Source organism: Chiloscyllium plagiosum, chromosome 10, assembly GCF_004010195.1.
Source record: "Chiloscyllium plagiosum isolate BGI_BamShark_2017 chromosome 10, ASM401019v2, whole genome shotgun sequence".
In the NCBI taxonomy this organism is placed as follows: Eukaryota; Metazoa; Chordata; class Chondrichthyes; order Orectolobiformes; family Hemiscylliidae; genus Chiloscyllium; species Chiloscyllium plagiosum.
In genome coordinates this window covers 40,912,100-40,931,740 of record NC_057719.1, presented here as the reverse complement: position 1 = coordinate 40,931,740, position 19,641 = coordinate 40,912,100, and the positions used below count along the sequence as shown (strand labels likewise).

Genomic DNA, 19,641 nt, shown 5'->3' with positions numbered 1-19,641 from the left:
TGTTGGATCAGATAATAAGAATCGTAGAATCCCTATAGTGTGGAAGCAGGCAATTTAGCCCATTGACTCCACGACGATCCTCCAAAGAGGATCCCACCCCAGTCTCTCTTTTTTCCCCCCTCCATCTTATGTCTGTTATCCTGCATTTCCCATGGCTAATCCACCTATCCTGTGCATCACTGGATACTATGGAGCAATCTAGCATGGACAATTCACCCAACCTGCACATCTTTGGACTATTGGAGGAAACCAGAGCACCTGGAGGAAACCCACACAGACACAGGGAGAATGTGCAAGCTCCACACAGACAGTCACCCAAGGGTGGAATTTAACCCAGGTCCCTGGCACCATGAGGTAGCAATGCTAACCACTCTGCCACTGCGCCACCCAATTTCTAAAGTTAGAACCAAAAGAATTGAAAAATGTACCCACTCAACTCCAAATCATGGATGTCATTGGGCAAGTAGTCTGGAGGCCTAAGCTATGCTCCAGAAATGGGTTCAAATCTCACCAAAGCAGCTAGTGGAATTTAAATTCAATCTTTAAGTCTAGAATTAAAAGTCTAGTCTCAGTAACAGTGACCATAATATTATTTTCAATTGTCAAAAAAAGGGAAAGAAATCCACTTTCCTTACCAAGTGTGGCCTATCTTATTCCAGAAGCACAGCAACATCGTATCCTTTCAGTGCTCTCAAGGGTGAATGGGGATGGGCAATAAAAGCTGCTTCATTGGCAAGGTCCATATTTCATGAAAGATTGTTTAAAAAGTCCCTATTCTTGATGAATAGTTTTCAAACAGTGCCATTCCAGGAGGAGTCTTTGAGCAGTAGTATATATTGGAAACTTAGTGACAAACATTGCACATGATTTTCAATTATTCCTTTCATGGTTGGTAAATCATGACTAGCACATTCCTGACAGGTGAGGTACACAGCAGACAGTGCAAGTTATTTAACAGAATCTCTACAGTGTGGTAGCAGGCCATTCAGCCCATCCAGTCCACAATGACCCTCTGAAGAGCATCTGACTCAGGCACATACCTCTAACCTATCCCTATAATCCTATATTTCCTATGGCTAACCCACCTAGCCTGCACATCCCTGGACACTATGGGTAATTTTGCATGGCCAATTCACCTAACCTGCACATCTTTGGACTGTAGCAAGAAACTGGAGCACCTGGAGGAAACTCACGCAGGTTAAGGGAGAATGTGTAATGTGCAAACTTCACACAGTCACCAGAAGGTGAAATTGAACTTGGCTCCCTGGCCACTATGAGGCAGCAGTGCTCAGCCCCCATGTTGCCCCCATATATTTCAATTGACTGATGGTTAATGGGCTAGATTTGCAACTTGCTGTTGCATTGTAAGATTGTAACAGCCAATGAGCTCCTTATAATAACCACCGTAAAACCTTTATTTTCATTGAAGTACATTCAGGTGAATAGCTGAAATTCGGTCCCAATGACTTCTTCACAGTAATGAATTCCTTGCTGTCGGGTAGAGTCTGGGAAGGACAAATTCTTTTGCATTAAATAGTGTATAAATTGAAGAACAGCAACTCCTCTGTGGAGACAAAAGGGACAAGATACAAAACATTACTTATACGCAAATACCCTTTGAACTGAAATAGTTCAAACAAAGGTGAAGTGCAACTTCTTTTTGCAAATTTAGAAACAACATTAAACATTGTTCTTGATAAATATAAATGCACACAATTGCGTAGGAGAAATAATAATTCAAAACTCACCAGATTGTCTGGTGCTCCAAGATTGGTACTTTCCCCTTAGAATGATTTTGAAGATTGTTGTGTCTCTTCCATTTCTTCTGGAGCATAGCACCTCAACAGTGTTCTTTCAACCTTTGAACAATTTTTTCTCACAAGCCTTTTCAGGTCACTGATTCGCTTATGACAAGGTTGCGGTGTTGCCAACTTTTCAGTGGATATTGGTACTGAAGTGACTGCTCCAAAGAAAGCATCTTGATGTTTGTAAACTATTGATGAGAATAATAACTCTCTTGGTGAAACATGGCCATTGCTGTCTCCTGCTGAACTCCACTTTGCATAATTAGTATCAGTTTATGATGTTACTTTTATTTTGCATTCATTATGTAATATATTAATGAGGTTATCAACTGGTTTCTGATAGAGATTTCAAGTGACTATTAGCAGTAAATTAGGCACAGACTTTCAAGAATTGGTTGCCTACAATCATGGAAAATAAATGTGGCTATTATTACCACAACAATAGCACATCTACTCTATATGAGGTTCTCTCATAAGCAGTGTTGAGGTGACCTGGTACATATAATTCCATCCGTCTACATGGATGTATTCCTGACCCAGTACACTGGTTCCTGCTCCATTCAAAATGCTTATTGGTGCCTTGCTGCCACATGCATTCTTGTATAGTCTTGACTCAATGTACAAAATAAATTCTGCCGCTGCCATTTACTCATAAAGTGTTTCTAAAAACATTTCCCCTTAAAAAATGTAAATTTGCCCTGAAGGTCTTAGTAACAGTGAATGCCAAAGATGCATAGGTATCCCTCACACCTATCATTACCAAGTCATAATATTCCCCCTCAAACAGGTGCAGCCATATTTAATCCTCAATTTAATCAAAATTTCCAATGGACATAATAAGGGTTAACAACAAGAGGTCACTCAGCAACAAACCAAATTCTGATCTTGCCCATCCACAATACTTTACGTTTCTGCTCTCGGAGCTATAGATTTTGTAGTTCACTTGTGAGATAGCTACTTGTTGACAATTAATTATCCAGCTAAGACTCACTGTGAAGATATGAAAATGAATGCTGATACTTGGCAAAATACTGGCATGCTTAAAACTCCAAACCAGATGCCTTTGACAAGAATTTGTGCCAAGGAGTGATATGCGGATGAATTGTGAGACACGGAATTTCTGAAGGAAAGCCAGGAATGGGAAAACCGGCTGCCCCATGGGTAACAATAGGCTGGAGGCAGGATTTCCAGCCTTCAGCAATAGCTGTGCAGTTTAGTCACTCTACTTAATGATGGGTATTCTTGCACTGTAAGTCCAGGGAAGATTCACCAGGCTGATTCCTGGGATGAGAGGTTATTTGTACCAGAAAAGGTTAAGCAAGTATACCTACATTCTTTGGAATTTGGAAGACTGAAAAGTCATTTTATTGAAACATAAAAGATTCTGAGGCATTTTGACAAGGTAGGTACCAAGATGGTATTTCCCATTGTACAGGAAACATGAAGAACTAAGGATACACAGTTTTAAAATAAGGGATCTCCTACTGAAGATGAAAAGGGTAATTCCTGTTTGGAATTACCTTGCCACTGCAAATCCTGGAGGCTGGGTCATCAAATACACTCAAGGCTGAGTTAGTGAGAATTTTGATTTATAAAGGAATCAAGAATCATATGAATACCAACAAAATACAGTTAAACTCATGCTCAGAGCATCTACGATAGAGCAAATTCAAGGAGCCAATTGAACTAATCCTGCTTTTGTTGCTTACGTTACATTCTTAGACAGCTGCCAGCCAATGAGCAACAGGCACATCCAACCCTGGATCAGGATTTCGGTAAATATATGGGGACCTTGCTGAATGCCAAGTTTAAAGGCCACAAAGAGAAGATAGGGGATTGGGAGGCAAAGGCAGGAGGAGAGCACCTCCAATACCCTCAGAGATCCATTAAAGTGGGAGCTTCTCCATGTCCCTCCAGACACCAACATATGCAGAACAACCTGCCAGGCTGAGCAATGGCACTGGACTTTCCCACTGTGTATTCAATTCCAGAGGCATCACAGGCATTAATTACCCAAATAAAGATCTCAATTGGCCCACTGCTAGGCAGGTGACACTATGTCACCCCTGCCACTGGTACATTTGTGGTGGGGACAGGGATGGGCAGGTGGATAGTGGGCAGGCCATCCATTGGATTTAACAAGACCCCCTTCGCTGGGGGGGGGGGGGGAATAGAGGGTAATATGCAGCCATAGACTGAGGCTTACAAATAACTGGCAAAAGGTTTTCACTTTATGTAATTCAATTTCTAGTGAATAGTTGATAGTCTAGTTGATAGTCAGATTCAGGGGAAGCTGAATAACTAGTATCAGTTCCATTTGTGGTTACCAAGAAAGTAAATCACTATATAGACACCTTGAGTCATGCTTAGTACATAGTGACACTTGTAAATATTACACAGAAGATGATCAGGCAATATACCTTCACACAAAAGCTACACTTTTCATTTTTCTTTGTAAGAGTGATTAGAGATGGAAAATAAGTGCTGATGCCCAGATTCCATGAATAAATAAAAAATATTTAATGTAATTTCTCCTCAAAAATGTTCTTGCATTTTCATTCTCAAAAATTGGAGCCAAATACTATAATAAATAAATTTCTAGCTTACCAGCCATCCGTTTTTTGGGGGACTTTGAACTTCTGTTACGACCAGATGAAGACATTCCACTTTCACTCATGGAATCATGTGCAGATGATGCACTCCCTGTAGCTTCACTGTCACGTATCATACTTTCATAGCCACTGCTGCCACCACTATGATAAAAAAGAGCTGTTCTTCCCATGGCTGGAGGCAGCTCTCCACTAAGAACACTGCTGTTGTCACTACCATGCCCGCTGCTGTAGCGTTGAGGTCTCCTTGGTGCAGTTATTTTACTGTATGGAGAAGGCAAGACTGGAATCTGTGATATTTCATCGCTGAGGTTGACCCCACTGTCATTCCCACTGTCAGAGTCAGTGGATCCTCTCAAGTGGCCCACTTTACTGGAGGACGCCCCAGAAGCTAGTTCAGAGACACGGCTGTTTGCTGCCCTGACGGCTTGCTTTGTTCCCATGATAGTTCCTTTACCAGGTTTGCACATTGCTACCTGTGTTGAACGAGGTATTGTTTTTCCATTTGATGGCACACTGGAACTTCGACCCATTGATTGGGTTAATGATTTAACCGATGTGCTTAACCCTTTCACACCACTTGTAGAAAGGCTTCGGCATTTATTTCCTGACACCATCACCTTATTAGTGGAAGTACTTTTGGTTTGATTGGATTTCCCAGTAGCAGGGACGACAGGAACGGTCGGAGTGGACATTACTGGAGCTGATGGTGACACACCAAGCCTCGGTACTGATCGGCCTGCTCTACTGTTGTTGACGAGGTGGCCACTTTCCTTAGACATGCTATGTTTGGATCCAACTGATGTAAGACTATCACATCTCTCAAGTGATTGCAGACTCCCACAGCGATGCACGGACTCAGGTTTAGGCATTCGGGATTTTGAGCTTGAAATGTTTTTAACAAACATGTGGTCAGACTTTATGTTTGTTGATCTGCTGTTGTTACCTTCAACAATACAAGAAGCAACATTTAGTCTCCCATCTATTTCATCCTCTAATTTTGATGGTGATACATTAACTACCTCTGGACTGGTACATTTTTGAGCATTAGTTTGTGGAGTAACTCTGTTTCTTTGCTCTAGACTGGATTTACGGACTGGGGGAGCTGGAGGTATCCCATTGAGCCTTGGTAGCAAGCTTGTTTTGGGCACTGAAGTTTTCTTGCATGAAGCTGATTTTAAGCTGCTTGTCACTGAAGCAAAATCTGGTTGGTCTTTGGGTATAGCTCCAGTATTAACACTGGTGTGCATTATTGGCATTGTAGCAACCATTGCATTTCCTTTTTTCACTTGTGATACCTTAGCTGGCGCATCATTTTTTCTTGTGTTTGCACCAATGGCATTGTTGAATCCATCAGATTTATTCACCATTTCACATCCATAAACAACCCGTTGTGTACAGGAAGCAGGTGTATGAGACTTGTTAAGCCGAGGAATAGTTCCAGTATTATGGGATGTTTTCATTTGCTGTTTGATTTGACTGTGAGAAGCAGATTTGGGAGCAAACTTGACAGAAAGTGCTTGATCCTCAGCTTTTGGCTCTGAGTGGCCACTTGTGCGTTGTAACCAAGGATCCTCAGACTCGATTTCTTGCTGTAGAGTATCTCCACAATCTACTGTGCTACCGCTATGGTTCACAGATGAGGTAGATTTCATTTTCCGGGGAAGACTAGAGTAGCAAATAGGATCTTCAGAAATTACGGGGACATGACGATGCACTGGGGTGCTGGTTTTAGTTGCTGATGAATCATTACTGCCAATCACAACTTTGCCAGACACCACTTTGGATAAACCTAAGGCACTGGAACCTTTGTCGGTGTTGACAACAGGTTTGATTGAACCAGTGCTTTTGTTAGCTTCTGTTACTCTGAAGAAGCTATCAGTCAAGTTACTGTTTTGAGCCTGCATCAGTGGTGCACACATGTCTTGCAGCATGTCAGATGAGTCCAAATTAAAAGATCCCAGAGTGTTCTCACCATAACTGTAACAAGACTGCACAATGAAAGTGTCAGAGGGTTGAGCCCCATCACTTTCTATAGCACAGATGCTTAGTTCACTGAGCCAGGAACTAATTGATGATCGTCTGCTACTGTTGCAAAAAGAATCATCTGCAACTGGCACAACATTGTCCATGTTTGCTCCAGCAGTGGTTGCCGGTGAGGTATAAGCTTCAAAGTCATCGTTTATGCTACTAATAATGCTGACAGGCCGTGAGCCTGAGGCCAAGGCCTGAAGTGAGCAATCACTATTAAAGCTAATAATGCTAGCAGGTCGACCACTTTCCAAAATCCCTTCAAATGACAGTTCTTCTACAACAGTAAATACCAGCTCATCTTCGCCATTCAGTTCCACAGGCTGCTGCAAAGTCACAGTAGTAGTCAACATATCTCGGTCAATACAATCATTCCTGAATGCTGACCTTATACAATTTGCATCTGATCCAGTGGATTGTTTGTATTTGCTTTTGCAATGTGCAGCAGCACCTCCAGTTACAATGGAATCCGATTTATTTGTTACCTGATGGCTCATTCCTACTGGAGGAGTTCTTATCACACCGCCACTACTAGATTCAGAGCAATCGATTTTTCTATCTTTTGTTTGGGGAGGTGGTGGTGCAGGGCTTGGCAACGGCCTTCTATTGAAAAACAACTTTTCCCTCACGGCAGGCGCAGGCGTAGTGTGGGCCGGCTTGTGTGCTTTCGGGCTGTTGGATTTGGGCACTTTTGTGGAAGCTGTGATTGTCTCCTTCACTCCATCCATTCCAGTGTTACCACTTAATTCCATTATGCTTCCTTCAGCTTTGGTTTGCACTTTTGAATGTTCAGTTGTTATCGAGTGAGAAGGGCTCTTCACTGGAGATCCATTATGCTGCTGAACTGGTAACGGAGCATGCAAGCTCTGGCCCTTTTTAGGAGACACCACTTCTATTGGAGAATGTTTTCCATAGAGATTGTGAGAAGGTACCGGTACCTTTTCTGTTGCCGGGCCAGATTGTGCTGTTTCGTGTGATATTAGACATTGCACATTCTCCATCCTCATAGGGGTTGGATTATTACTACAGATGAAAAGTCCTTGCTCACAGGAAAACTGGATGGGTTCCTCACTCCCATCAATGCACTCTAATCTTTCCTGCAGTTCAGCAAAAGTGTTACATTTGAAATAGTCTCTTTCAGTCCTCTTACCAACAATCATAGTTTCCTTGCTTTTCTTGGGGTCATGCTTCTTGTTAAGAGAAGGGATTATGGGGACAAACTCTGGTGGTCCCTCATTATCTGTTAGCTCTCGATCAGACAGTGCTGCACCATTAGGACCAACATAAATAACTGTATCGCATGATTGCTCACTGCTTGATGAATAATCTGGATCACTGGGTATTCCTAATACAGGAAGATTTGAATCAAGAGCTGTGGTTCTTGAGTGAAAGGGTCTTAAATTAGGTGGTCTTCGAATCCGGCCTTCTTCACAAGAACTCTCTCCTCCTGAAGAACTTGAGGCGTACTAGTTCAAATAGAAAAATGTTTATTTCAAATGGAACATGGAACCACATATTTTAAAACAAGGTAATGTAGATTTTTTTTAAAATCTGACTCTTTAAACTTGACAAAACTAGGTGGAAAGTTATCTATATTGACAGGGTTATCAATGCTTTTGAGGTCTACATTTGAAACTAACATCATTTGATATTCCACTTGGAACAGATACGGACCTTGGACTTTTTCTTTCTCATACGATGAATTCGTGCCGCAAGCTGAATGCTTGTAAGGGTTTCTGCATAGTTGGCAGGAGAGTCAGAAATATGGGTGATCATGGTTGTTCTGCAGTTTATATTCCCCAGCGATTCTCTCAAGAGCATAGTAAGTTTGCTATCCCTATATTGTACAACAAAACAAATTCATTCAGAGGCAAAGAAAGTGATGGATTAAGTACTTTAAGTTAATCATCTATTTTCATACGTCCAGAATTTTCATACTATTTTCTTTTTCCTCGTCAAAATTTCATTGGAATTAAATGGATTTTAATGTTGTACTTTAGTTCAGGCACAGAACAAGACTGGCAGTATTTCATTCTGTTCGACTTTACGACAGTTTCCTGATAAAATCACTTCAGGTAAGAACATCAGCTGAGGTTATTTGTTTGAAAATGTGGATAATATGTTTTTGTCTGTGGAAGATAGCATGCAGCTTCAAATAAGTGTAAGCGCAGTAACTTACTGTGGAGAATTACAAAATTCATGTTTAGCATAGTTACAAGACATTCCTTAAGAAGATAAACAGAGTTTTTTTTATTATTGCCACAAACGTAATGGCATTGTTCATTGCCTGGACATGATTAGTGTTGAATTCGGAAAGATGAAGCAAAATTTCAACTGATTTGCATCAATGTATAAAAAATCTCTTTTCTTCAGCAACACTTCAATAAAGTTTACATTAAAATGATAGGCACAGTAATGCCATTTGTTCACATGCCATTTTTATTCATGGGCATATTAGCTTTTCAATCTTAATTAATGGCAGAAAGAATTTCAATCATTAGATTTCTGCACTTATATCAAAGATTATTGTGCCAAATATTCAGCTAACCATTATTGGACCCAGGTCATTTGCAGCATCAGCACTTTTCTGCATTGTTCAGCTGAAAATCTTTTTGTACCATAACCTGTCAGACTGTGCTAACAATGGAACAGCAAGAGCAACTGGCAGGGGTAATAGTGCATCACCTTAAACAGTGAGATTCAATGACTGAGAAAGAAACAAAGGAACAACAGAAATGGACAGCGAATCAAAGGTTGCATTAAGAATCTGAAAAAGAGACAGAAACAAAAGTAGGGGAAACATTTAGAAAGATAGAATGTGGTTTTTGTGGGCCAGCAAGTTTGATTGGCACTGCATTAACAATGATCATGTCGTTAATTAGTATTAATCATAAACTCTGAGCCCATGTCTAATAGTCAAATCATATGCAAAAATGTTCAGGTTTGTTAGAATAATGGGAAGTTTAAGATGCTGTTTGTGCAAAACAAATAACTGAGTGAAAAATCACCTAGCATCTCACATTAAAACTCTCATTCTGAATTCTCTAATAGATTTATATAATAATAGCATGTTATCATTGAAATACCATAATTTTCCAGCAAGATGCTGCCCAATGTGTCCTGTCTACTCAATAATCCCAGTCCAAGAATTGCCCGAGAATTTCAGTGTTCCATGGCAATTAAGAGTTGCACAAACAGCTAATTGGCAAACATACAAATTCTCCTCATCTTACAGTTTGCCATTAAATATATAGACCTTTTTCAAATGAATAGTATTGAATTATGCCTAGTTTACAACTTTAACAGTTACAGGCAAAAATAAATGGTGCCTTTCCCTTACTTCTACCGCTGGCTCTGTCAGTGTTTGGGGAGTCATTGAAAGATTGTACAATTTGAATGACAAAGTGGATGAGGTCCAATCTGGGACACCTCCGCTTGCAATGAAGATGCCAAGAAATCTGCTATGAATATGTGGGCGGAAACTAATGAGCAGGGGTCATTTTTGCTGTTCCTTGATCCCCAAAACTTATTTTTAAATGATATATTTTTAATGCTCTGTCATGCTCACCAGCTGGTCAGCTGGTATCACTTGCAGAAAGACCTTTATCCCACCCTACGCAGTCCTTGTAAAAGTTTGGTAAAGATACACCCCCACCCCCAACAAGGTCATCCAGAAAATGTGGCTGTGAGGGTGGGACATGGGTTAGCTCATGGCTATTTTGTTAGAAGACTGGCAAAGTTAAATCAGATTTTAAGCCTTAAACTTTTTTTAGAAGATGAGAAAGGGGCTTTAGATACAAAAATGCAAGGCAATTTCTGACTTTATAAATCCATATAATTTTTACATCACGGTCACCTCTTACATCTTCATTCCTGCATCAAAATTCTTATTCAAGTGTTCTCATATAATTCATCATATGCATTACTTACTTGTACGGCACATGCTTAGCGCCATTAACTAACGCCAGAATGACATTGCCCAGAGCTGAAAGTGATAGACAGAGGCCACCACCAGCATCTCGGCTCTTGCTTAAAACCTTTTCACAGCTCCCCAGATCGACCAAGTGCAAACGGCTACGCCCCCCGGACACTGCAAAAGGATGGTAAGATATACAAAGCCATTTAAGAGATTCTGAATTTATTCAACTAACAGACAGAATAAACACAACAACCCAGCACCTCTATTAAATATAAATGACAAGCAAATAGTGAAGTTTTCTGAGAAATCAGATAGTGACCACAGTTACTCATTGTACATTTTTAAATCAATGATGCATACAAGCAGGACAGACACAGTTTCCAAATCAGAGTGAACATACTTCCCCCTTTTCCACTCTTCTCCATTCGGTACTGGTAAATGTGAAGGGTAAAGAGCATATGGGAGTTTCTTCTCTCCTCCTCATCACAATCTGGCCGACTGGTCCTTCTGGAGGCTATTGCCGCATCAAGGAAATAGGCAGCTTTTTCTGCCGTAGGGGCTCTCAGCTCACTTTGATTCTGAAGCTGCATATGAAGAAAAATATATTGCTAATTGGAAGAGGATTGCATTTCTGCTCAACAGATTAACTCTCTGGGGCAATTAGTAACAAAATATGTGTACCAAGGGAGCAAAGATGGAAAAGCAGTAATGCCAAAAGAGTGGCAGTGACATTTAAATGCAGCTGGAATGTTTCAAACAACCTTCAATGCACAACTGGAAAAGCAGTGAGTAGAGAAACACATATCAATCTACTTGAAAACAATATAACAACATAGCATAATAAAAATACCTGAGTTCCGCAGATCGGATCTTCCCTGAGATAGACGCCAGGAGACTGACCATCCTGGAGGCTGCCAGTGGCCACTTCAGATAACAAATCCCGAAGATTTTCATCCTTGCCCCAGATCTCCACAGCGGATACCCTGACCGAGAATCGAGTGCCGGTTTTCTCCTTGCGTTCATTTATTAGTTTAAAAAGCCAGGATATTGCACAGGGAATCACGCCAAGATTTTGCATTGAATTGTCTTTTCCAATCATAGTATATGTTTTTCCTGGAATTAAGATTTAAGTTTGAATGTTAGGCTGTTTTAGTTTCTTTAGTGGGTTAGATAAATATAGATTGGATATGCAACATTTTGTGGTCTGGGTTTACAACCGCCACAGGACCGTAATCACCAAAGATACTCTAGCATCCCACCTTCTAAGCACAACAATGCACATCCTAGAATTCAAAGCAGCTGACCAGCAGCATGGTAGATCCAGAGAATCCAGTGTGGGTTGGTGGTAAAGGACTCTAGAGTAGTAGTTGCTAACATATGCCATCTGCACTCTGAAGAAGCATCTCAGTTCCTCGTGCTCCCACAATGATACATTTAAAGCTCTAACGTATCACCCTCATTGACTATATTGCAAACCCAGGTCTGCACAACACAATCTCCTTCCTGCAATCTCCCAAAACTATCTATGTCAAATGGACCACAAATGCATCTTAAAAGGATTTATGTAAACAGTGGCAGCGAAACTGGGTGAAGAAAAGAGATGATTCACTACTTTCTATGATTTCTGGAGAGGTACCATTAGATTTCTAAATGACATAGTTAGTGAGAACCTTCCCCAGTGTCTTGGCTGTTGGTGATAACTCTCTATGATAGACACACATGGACAAGAGCAGTACCTCACTGTTTGCCCACTCATTTACATATGGTAGTATTATGTGTCTGAATATTTTGCTATTTAGCAAATTTTGTAGAGGTCAAACAGATCATTCTTAATTCCTGTATGTTAATGTGTGAATGTGATTGTACACAAGATGATATATCTTATGCTCTTCTGTTTTCTCAAGTGTCATCTCTAGCTATATAAATAAGTTACTTAGTAATGGAGGCTAATGTGATCCTCGTCAAAACACAGAGAGAGCCACTTTGAATTTAGGTATCAGCAAAAAAGCTCAACTGATACTATAAAAGGGAACACATCACTGGTCAATTGATACTTAAATTAGAATATCTTACAGCTAATCTTATCAATCCGCATGGTAAAGTTTTTTTTAAATGAGTCAGTATAAAAGATACCGGGTGAAATTTAAAACCATACCTACTCAACCTCACCTCCCCCTCCAACTCAGAGAAAGGTTCAGATAGAAGGGGCAGAGGGAAGACATTAAGTTACAGGGTAAAGATCTTGCTGCTTTTACACCTCAAGCCCAGGACAGGTAGGCTTGTCAGCATCCTACCTGCTGGAAGTGAATTAATGCCCTGAAATAATACACAAGGAGCAGTGTCCAGAGGACTCTTCAGCCATAAAAAGCACTCAGTAACCCTGGTCTGGGATTGGGAGTGAGCAGTGAAGGGTGTCCCTCAGTCACTGACAAATTGAATCCGATTAAGGGAACCAGCATCAGGAAGCGGGAGTCCCTGCAAGATGGCAGCCCCCTGGCCTTTGTCTGAACATCCTGCCCTCACCTATCAACCACTGCTACACCCCAGCCGTGATCCCAATCCTCTCACACTCACTTGTATTTAGGGATTCAGGGGCAATCCCTCCTGCAGGCCCCTCTGATTGGCCAGCAGTTCTACGTTGCAAGATTTCCATCATACTGAGTTATTAATCAGGTGGGAGGCTTGTTCTCACTGGGTCGGAGCCTAATTTAAATTAAATAATTACATGTTTCCTGGAGAAAAGTGGTGCGGAACTTGTACCAGTAGACAAGACCTTCATCGCCCATATGAACCCCTGGTCACCAGTTGTTTTTGACTGCTTTGTAAACATGGCAAAGACTAGTGCTATGATCTGAACTCTTGCAACCTGGTTTTTGTATCAAAGTTGTTAAATGGACCTATTTGCAGAATAATCTTTCAACTCTTCTCAGATTGTGGTCTCAATAACATTAATATGATGTTTTACATGTACGTGTTCAATTTCCACTGTCAGACATTGATAAATGTTCAGAAGTATGAGGCAGGAACAAAAACAGGACCACTAATTGGTAGAAAGGATCTGAGGAATTCATATAACATTTAGATTTGTCTTCAAAAAACTAAGTCTCGAGCACAATAAATTGCATTAAAAAGTGACTATACCAGAGGAAAATAGCCAAAGGAATTTCACAGAAGCACTAAAATACCAAAAATGACACCAAGCCAAAGCAGACATGAGGAAACAAGAGTAAAATCAAAGAAGCAGGATTTAAAGAGGGTCTTAGAAGAAGAGAGTAAAGCAGAATCAAATAAATGGAGGGAATTAATTGTAGAGTTTAGGACCACAAAGACTAAGTTTCGATGCTAATAGTGTGGTGAAGAGGTTGAGAGGCCCACTAGGGTTGAGACATTGACTCTTTCCCAAATGCAGCATTAGGAATTTCAGTCTCTATTTCATAGTTTAAGATCATTCCCCCTCATACTGGTCCCCAAAGGCTGCAGAAAGAGCAGATAACAAAACTAGTTTGTCATACCAAACCTCCCTGCCATAAATAGTGTGCAGCAAGTGGGTTAGAGCAGTTAGGGGCTGTGCCTAGAGGGCAGTGGCAAGAAAATCTGAGTTCAATGAAAACAAAGAACACAGTTTCTAAAACCCCTCAATTTAAAGCTATGTCCCCTCATGCTAGCCATCGCCATCCGAGGAAAAAGGCTCTCACTGTCCAAGAGCAATCCCTAACATGTAAACAGTGCCCTGGAGCTCAGGACTCACTGACAAGCGGAAACATTATTTCCATGTTCACCTTACCAAGGGTGTTGAGGATCTTACTGACTTCAATAAAATTACCCCTCACAAGCCCAGTCTGCCCAATCTTCCTGATGAGACAACCTTCTCACTTCAAGTATCAATCTCATAAACCTAGAACACAATCCCACTGGTGGTCAGGGTTAGAATTGGGATTTTAATATGATTAAAATAATTTTTATGTTTAATACTTTGAAGTTGAAGTCACAAATTTAAGCATTTATTCATCTTGAATTATTTATTTCTGTTTAATTTGCAATTCTAGTAAGTAAGAACTTGAACTTGTATTTTTAATGTAGTCAAAAGATATGTGTGAAGGATACTGAGGGGCAGCACATGAGGAAAGCAGAGGAAGAAGCTAATGGAGTGGGCAGGGGTAATGGTGTAGGAGAGGAAAGAGAAACTATTGCTGTTTCTATAAATAAAAAGTGGATTCAACTAGACAAATAAGTACCAGCAATGTTAGAGGGCCATGTGGTCAGTTCGCTCCAAGTCTGCGGGGACAGCAAAGAGCAGTGGAAGGGTCAATGTGTTACATTCAGAGTCATAGAGATCGCCATTTGTGACTTAAATAGGGCCAGTTCAGTGCTGTGGCGAAAACAAAAACCTAATTGAAGAAATTTTAGCACAGAGTCTGAGAAAGTTAATCAGATGTTTGGAAGGACACAAGATCCTTGATGAGGACAGGGTAATTGGTAATATGCTGTAGAGAGAGTAAGGGTGACATTTTTTGAGAAGAGGTGATGACGGCACCGAAAGAGAATAAACCACTCCCAATGTCAGCATTCAAGAAGCAAGCCTGAGCGGTCAAGAGTTTAGTGGAAACAGACTGAGGATACAAGATGCCGGCACCTTGTATAGTTTTGTGGTTTGAAAGCAGTGTAACAAGAGATTAGAGAGACATTGGAGAAAGGTGAGAGTTCAAGTCAATGACATGGGCTGCCTAGGGAACATCTGTCATAATAGTCAAGGAAAGGCAAGAAAACCCAGTGAACAAATCTTGGTGACAAAGAAGTCCTTGGATTCATTGGAAGATGGAGGAAATAGGGTGAAGTGTGTAAGGTGCAATTCACTCTGGAAAGAGAAACGATGGAGTTCCTTTGCTTTCTAGGATGAGCTTGCAGCAGTGAGTCATTTTAGCAAGGAATTTTGAGACCCGGAAACATTTGATATGTCCTGTGAAGTTATGGCGATAGATGAATAAACCTGTGCTCAGGACTGTGTCTTTTGGATTTCAGGGAGTAATCAGGTCCACAGAAGGACTAACAAACAGGAAGATAATGATAATAAAGAGTTCACTAAGGAAGAAGATATCAAGTGTGGAGATGAAAGTGTGGCTGAACAAATTGATTGCTGCAGAATATTGTGAAGAAAGGACGCTAAAGGTTATGTTTGAAAGTGTTGCTATAAGTGACTTGGGGCAAGAGTTTTTTCCCCCCTCCAGGGCTGAATATGAAAGAAGTGAGATTGGAAGGGAAATATGTCTATAGTTGGTAAACACGACAAGGAAATAATATATTCCAAAGAAGATTCACTAGAACTGAAATGTTAACTTTGTTTTCTCTCCACAGATGCTGCCAAACCTGCTGAGTTTCTCCAGCTTTTTCTGTTTTTAATTCAGATTTCCGACATCTATGGTTCTTTGTTTTTTGTATGGAAGTATTCGTAGAATTTTTACAGTGAGGAAAGAGGCCATTCAGCCCATTGAATCTGCATCAACCCTCCAAGGAACATTGCACCCAGACCCAGACCCTACTCTATCCCTGTAACCTGTATTTCCCATGGCTAATCCACTTAATCTACACATCCCTGTACACCAGTGGGCAATTTACCTCGGTCAATCCACCTAATCTGCACATCTTTGGACAGTGAGAGGAAACTGGAGCACCCAGAGGAAACCCATGCAGATAGGGGAAGAATGTGCAAACTCCATACAGATGTTCGCCCAAGCCAAGAATCAATGGTAGAGTCATAGAGGTGTACAGCACGGAAACTGAACCTTCGGTCCAACCCGTCCATGCCGACAGATATCCCAACCCAATCTAGTCCCACTTGCCAGCCCCCGGCCCATATCCCTCCAAACCTTTCCCATTCATATACCCATCCAAATGCCTTTTAAATGTTGCAATCGTACTCTGCTCCACCACTTCCTCTGGCAGCTCATTCTATACACATACCACCCTCTGCCTGAAAAAGTTGCCCCTTAGGTCTCTTTTATATCTTTCCCCTCTCACCCTAAATCTATGCCCTCTAGTTCTGGACTCCCCCACACCAGGGAAGCGACTTTGTCTATTTATCTTATCCATGCCCCTCATGATTTTACAAACCTCTATAAGGTCACCCCTTAGCCTCCAACGTTCCAAGGAAAACAGCCCCAGCCTATTCAACCTCTTCCTATAGCTCAAATACTCCAACTCTGCACCCTTGTAAATCTTTTCTGAACCCTTTCAAGTTTCATCATATCCTTCCAATAGGAAGGTGACCAGATGTACATGCAATATTCTAAAAGTGGCCTGTACAGCCGCAACATGACCTCCTGGGTCCCTGACACTGAGAGGCGGCAGTGATAACCACTGAGCCATAGTGAACAGCTGAAAAGTAAACTTTATGATATATTTACTTGAATGCAAATCTATGGAAAAATGGAAAATCTATTTTGATTATTAAATTTTAAATCCTCTCACGGTCTTCTGAACATTTCAAAAATTAATTTAGAAGCAGAACTTAATAAGTCTACAAAGTAATTGAAAAGAAAATAGTCACATGCTTTCAGGTTTAGTGTTGCAAACTCTGACAGCATGTAATTACCAGTCTGGCATTGTAATTAACAGTAACAAATTTGGGAGCTTACCAAGCTTGACATGACCGAAGCAAAATATGCAGCCATCGGCACCATTCACAACAGACTGAATTACTTCTGCCACTGTTCCTGAGCAGACCTCAGCCTAGGAATATTAAGATAAATGAAGAAAACACATTAACTAATTTCTGTGGGCACATAAACAAAAGCAGAAATTAATACGATACTAATACAAGCCAATAAATAATAATTAATTTAATCAATGTCTTTTGTTGTCCTACTCACTTGTGAGGCATCTTGGGTAAAAACTGCATCAAATGCAAACATTTTTGGAGCAGCAACAGCTGGGGCTCGTCTGTGGGCAGAACCAGAATGACCACTCACTGAGGGGTCATAAAGGGTTATTTGTTTTTTGCGAGAGTCTACTTTCAGGAAAGACATTGACTCCGATGTATCGTTTGCTCCTTGAGAAGGACAAATCCGTACCATTACCTTCACCTGAAAGGAAAGCAATATAATCAGTTTAGTGCACAAAACCAGCATTGAACAAGACATTTTTTCACTATTCTCTTTACAGGCCAATCAACAATTACAAATATTCTAACAGTTTAATGTTATTCTCCTATCAGAGCAAAGTTATAAAGCAAGAAATTCAGATAAAGGACTAACTTGCCACACATCACTGGGGCATCAACTCCCAAAAACATGGGCAGGTGGTTTCAAATACTTCATGTGTAGCAAGTATATTCTTTATACATCATGTAAAATAAATATGACACACAATAGGTAAGTGCGTTTAGTTTCTAAATTACTACTTGTTCTCTTTGCAGAACGTGGAGAAGAAAGACAATGTGCCTCTAGCATAGCAATCACTAGAGCACCAAACATCATAAGTCATGCATAAATCATTCAGCAATCTAGGCACACTCACTTCACAGTTATTATGCAGTGACGTAGTTCGAACATCACAGGGTGGGGATATGGGCAATGAAGGGGAGACAGTCACAGTGATTGCTAAGCGACAACATATGAAGAGTGAAATACCATATGCTAAATGCACCATTTGAGTTGCCTCAAAATAATTATCTCCAAAATGTCTGTTTTTCAAAAGTGGGTGAAAGTGAGGACTGCAGATGCTGGAGATTAGAGTCGAGTGTGTGGTGCTGGACAAGCACAGCAGGTCAGGCAGCATCCGAGGAGCAGGAAAATCGAAGTTTCAGGCAAAAACCCTCCATCAGGATAATGATTCTGTGATTCTGTGCAATGTTGTGGAGATACTTGTATCAGTAGTCTACCATTAAAAGAAGCAATATTAGTAATAAATGCAATTGTGCTTGCAATTATGAACACTTACACAGATCATAAACACAGAGGTAGGAATCACTTATCAATGGTATCACTGCTGCTGCGGCTGCTGTTAACTCTAATTCCAAAAAGCGAACAGGATTGCTTTTGACTTTTTCAGTTTACACAATTAACAGGGTTGGATTGCAAAACCTCATTCACGTGCATAATGTAATACTCAAACTGATCATTGAATCTCGTACCGAGAAGTTCATTGTCTGTGGCAATATGTACAAAGCACAGGAACTGTTAAGTGACAATAATGAGGGTAATGGTAAGAATGACCAGTTAATTGATCATAATAGCCCCACTCTGAGGTCCCTCACATCACAGATTCCACTCAACATGATATCAAAAAATGGTTGGAGGCACTGGAAAAGCCCTGATAACATATCAGCAATGCTACTGAAGACTTGTGCTCTGAAATAAGTTTTATCTTGGCTAAGCTCTTCCAGTATAGCTACAACACTGGCATCTAACTGGAAAAGTGGAAAATTGCCCAAATATGTCCTGATAGAAAAAGCAGAACAAATCTAAACCAGCCAATTACAACCCTTTCAGTTAGTCTTGATTGTTGGCCAACATCTCAGTCTCGAGCTTCCTTACTTATCTAAAGTTCTCGATCGAAGCTCAATGCAAACTGGAAGAACAATATCTCATTTTCGACTTGGAAACCCTGTACCATCAGGACTCAAAATCACACTCAACAATTTTAGGAAGTGCTCAGGCCCTATGTCCTTACCCAAACCCCCACAAATCAGGCTCTGTCATCACATGGGCTGCAACCACAAACAATCCCTCATCAGCCACAAATGATCTCCATTAGCTATTCATTTTCCCAGGATGACCTTTACCCACTCCTTTGTCTGCCCAACTGTTTTCTCTCTCTCTCTGGGCTCCATCTCTATCTAGTATTTACTCCTTTCTCATTTCCCTATCCCTGCTTTAGCATATATACTAACCAAGCCACAATCAGTTCTGAAGAAGGGTCACTAGACCCAAAATGTCAACTCAGCTTTCTCTCCATGGATGCAGCCTGACCTCCTGAGTTTAACCAGCAATTTCTGATTTTGTAATTGAACAGTCACTTGATGGACTAAATTCTGTCAATTGTAATGTATCTTGCAGTTTCATCATAAGGGAATAGAAAAGCAAAGACCATTTTCCAAATACTGGCACAATACAGTGATGTAACTGTGATTGTCCGAAGCCAGGTTTAATACCTTGAAGTTAAACCAGATGAAGGCAGAACATATTGGAAACTCCTTTGAGTGAGTGTATCTCATACCTAACCTAAACTGCAGTAATTCACATCAATCTTGCATAGCCTAATATTTTTTTTAAAATTTAAC

General features: G+C 40.7%; 1 protein-coding gene across 5 annotated transcripts in view; it reads right to left on the bottom strand.

Annotated features, from left to right (window-relative positions):
* kif26ab (kinesin family member 26Ab) overlaps positions 1-19,641 on the bottom strand; it is a 241,477-nt gene that overhangs the window by 36,070 nt on the left and 185,766 nt on the right. For 4 of the 5 annotated variants that reach the window (XM_043697536.1, XM_043697537.1, XM_043697540.1 and 1 more), the window contains 7 exons: positions 17,231-17,443; positions 16,997-17,090; positions 11,215-11,477; positions 10,765-10,948; positions 10,376-10,535; positions 8,120-8,282; positions 4,413-7,911 (listed from right to left, as the gene is read on the bottom strand). In XM_043697536.1, the coding sequence (XP_043553471.1) occupies positions 4,413-7,911; positions 8,120-8,282; positions 10,376-10,535; positions 10,765-10,948; positions 11,215-11,477; positions 16,997-17,090; positions 17,231-17,443 (4,576 nt within the window). Of the gene's footprint in view, positions 1-1,168; positions 1,565-1,748; positions 1,994-4,412; positions 7,912-8,119; positions 8,283-10,375; positions 10,536-10,764; positions 10,949-11,214; positions 11,478-16,996; positions 17,091-17,230; positions 17,444-19,641 lie in introns of those variants that run through there. The other variant, XM_043697539.1, reaches the window with a different exon arrangement.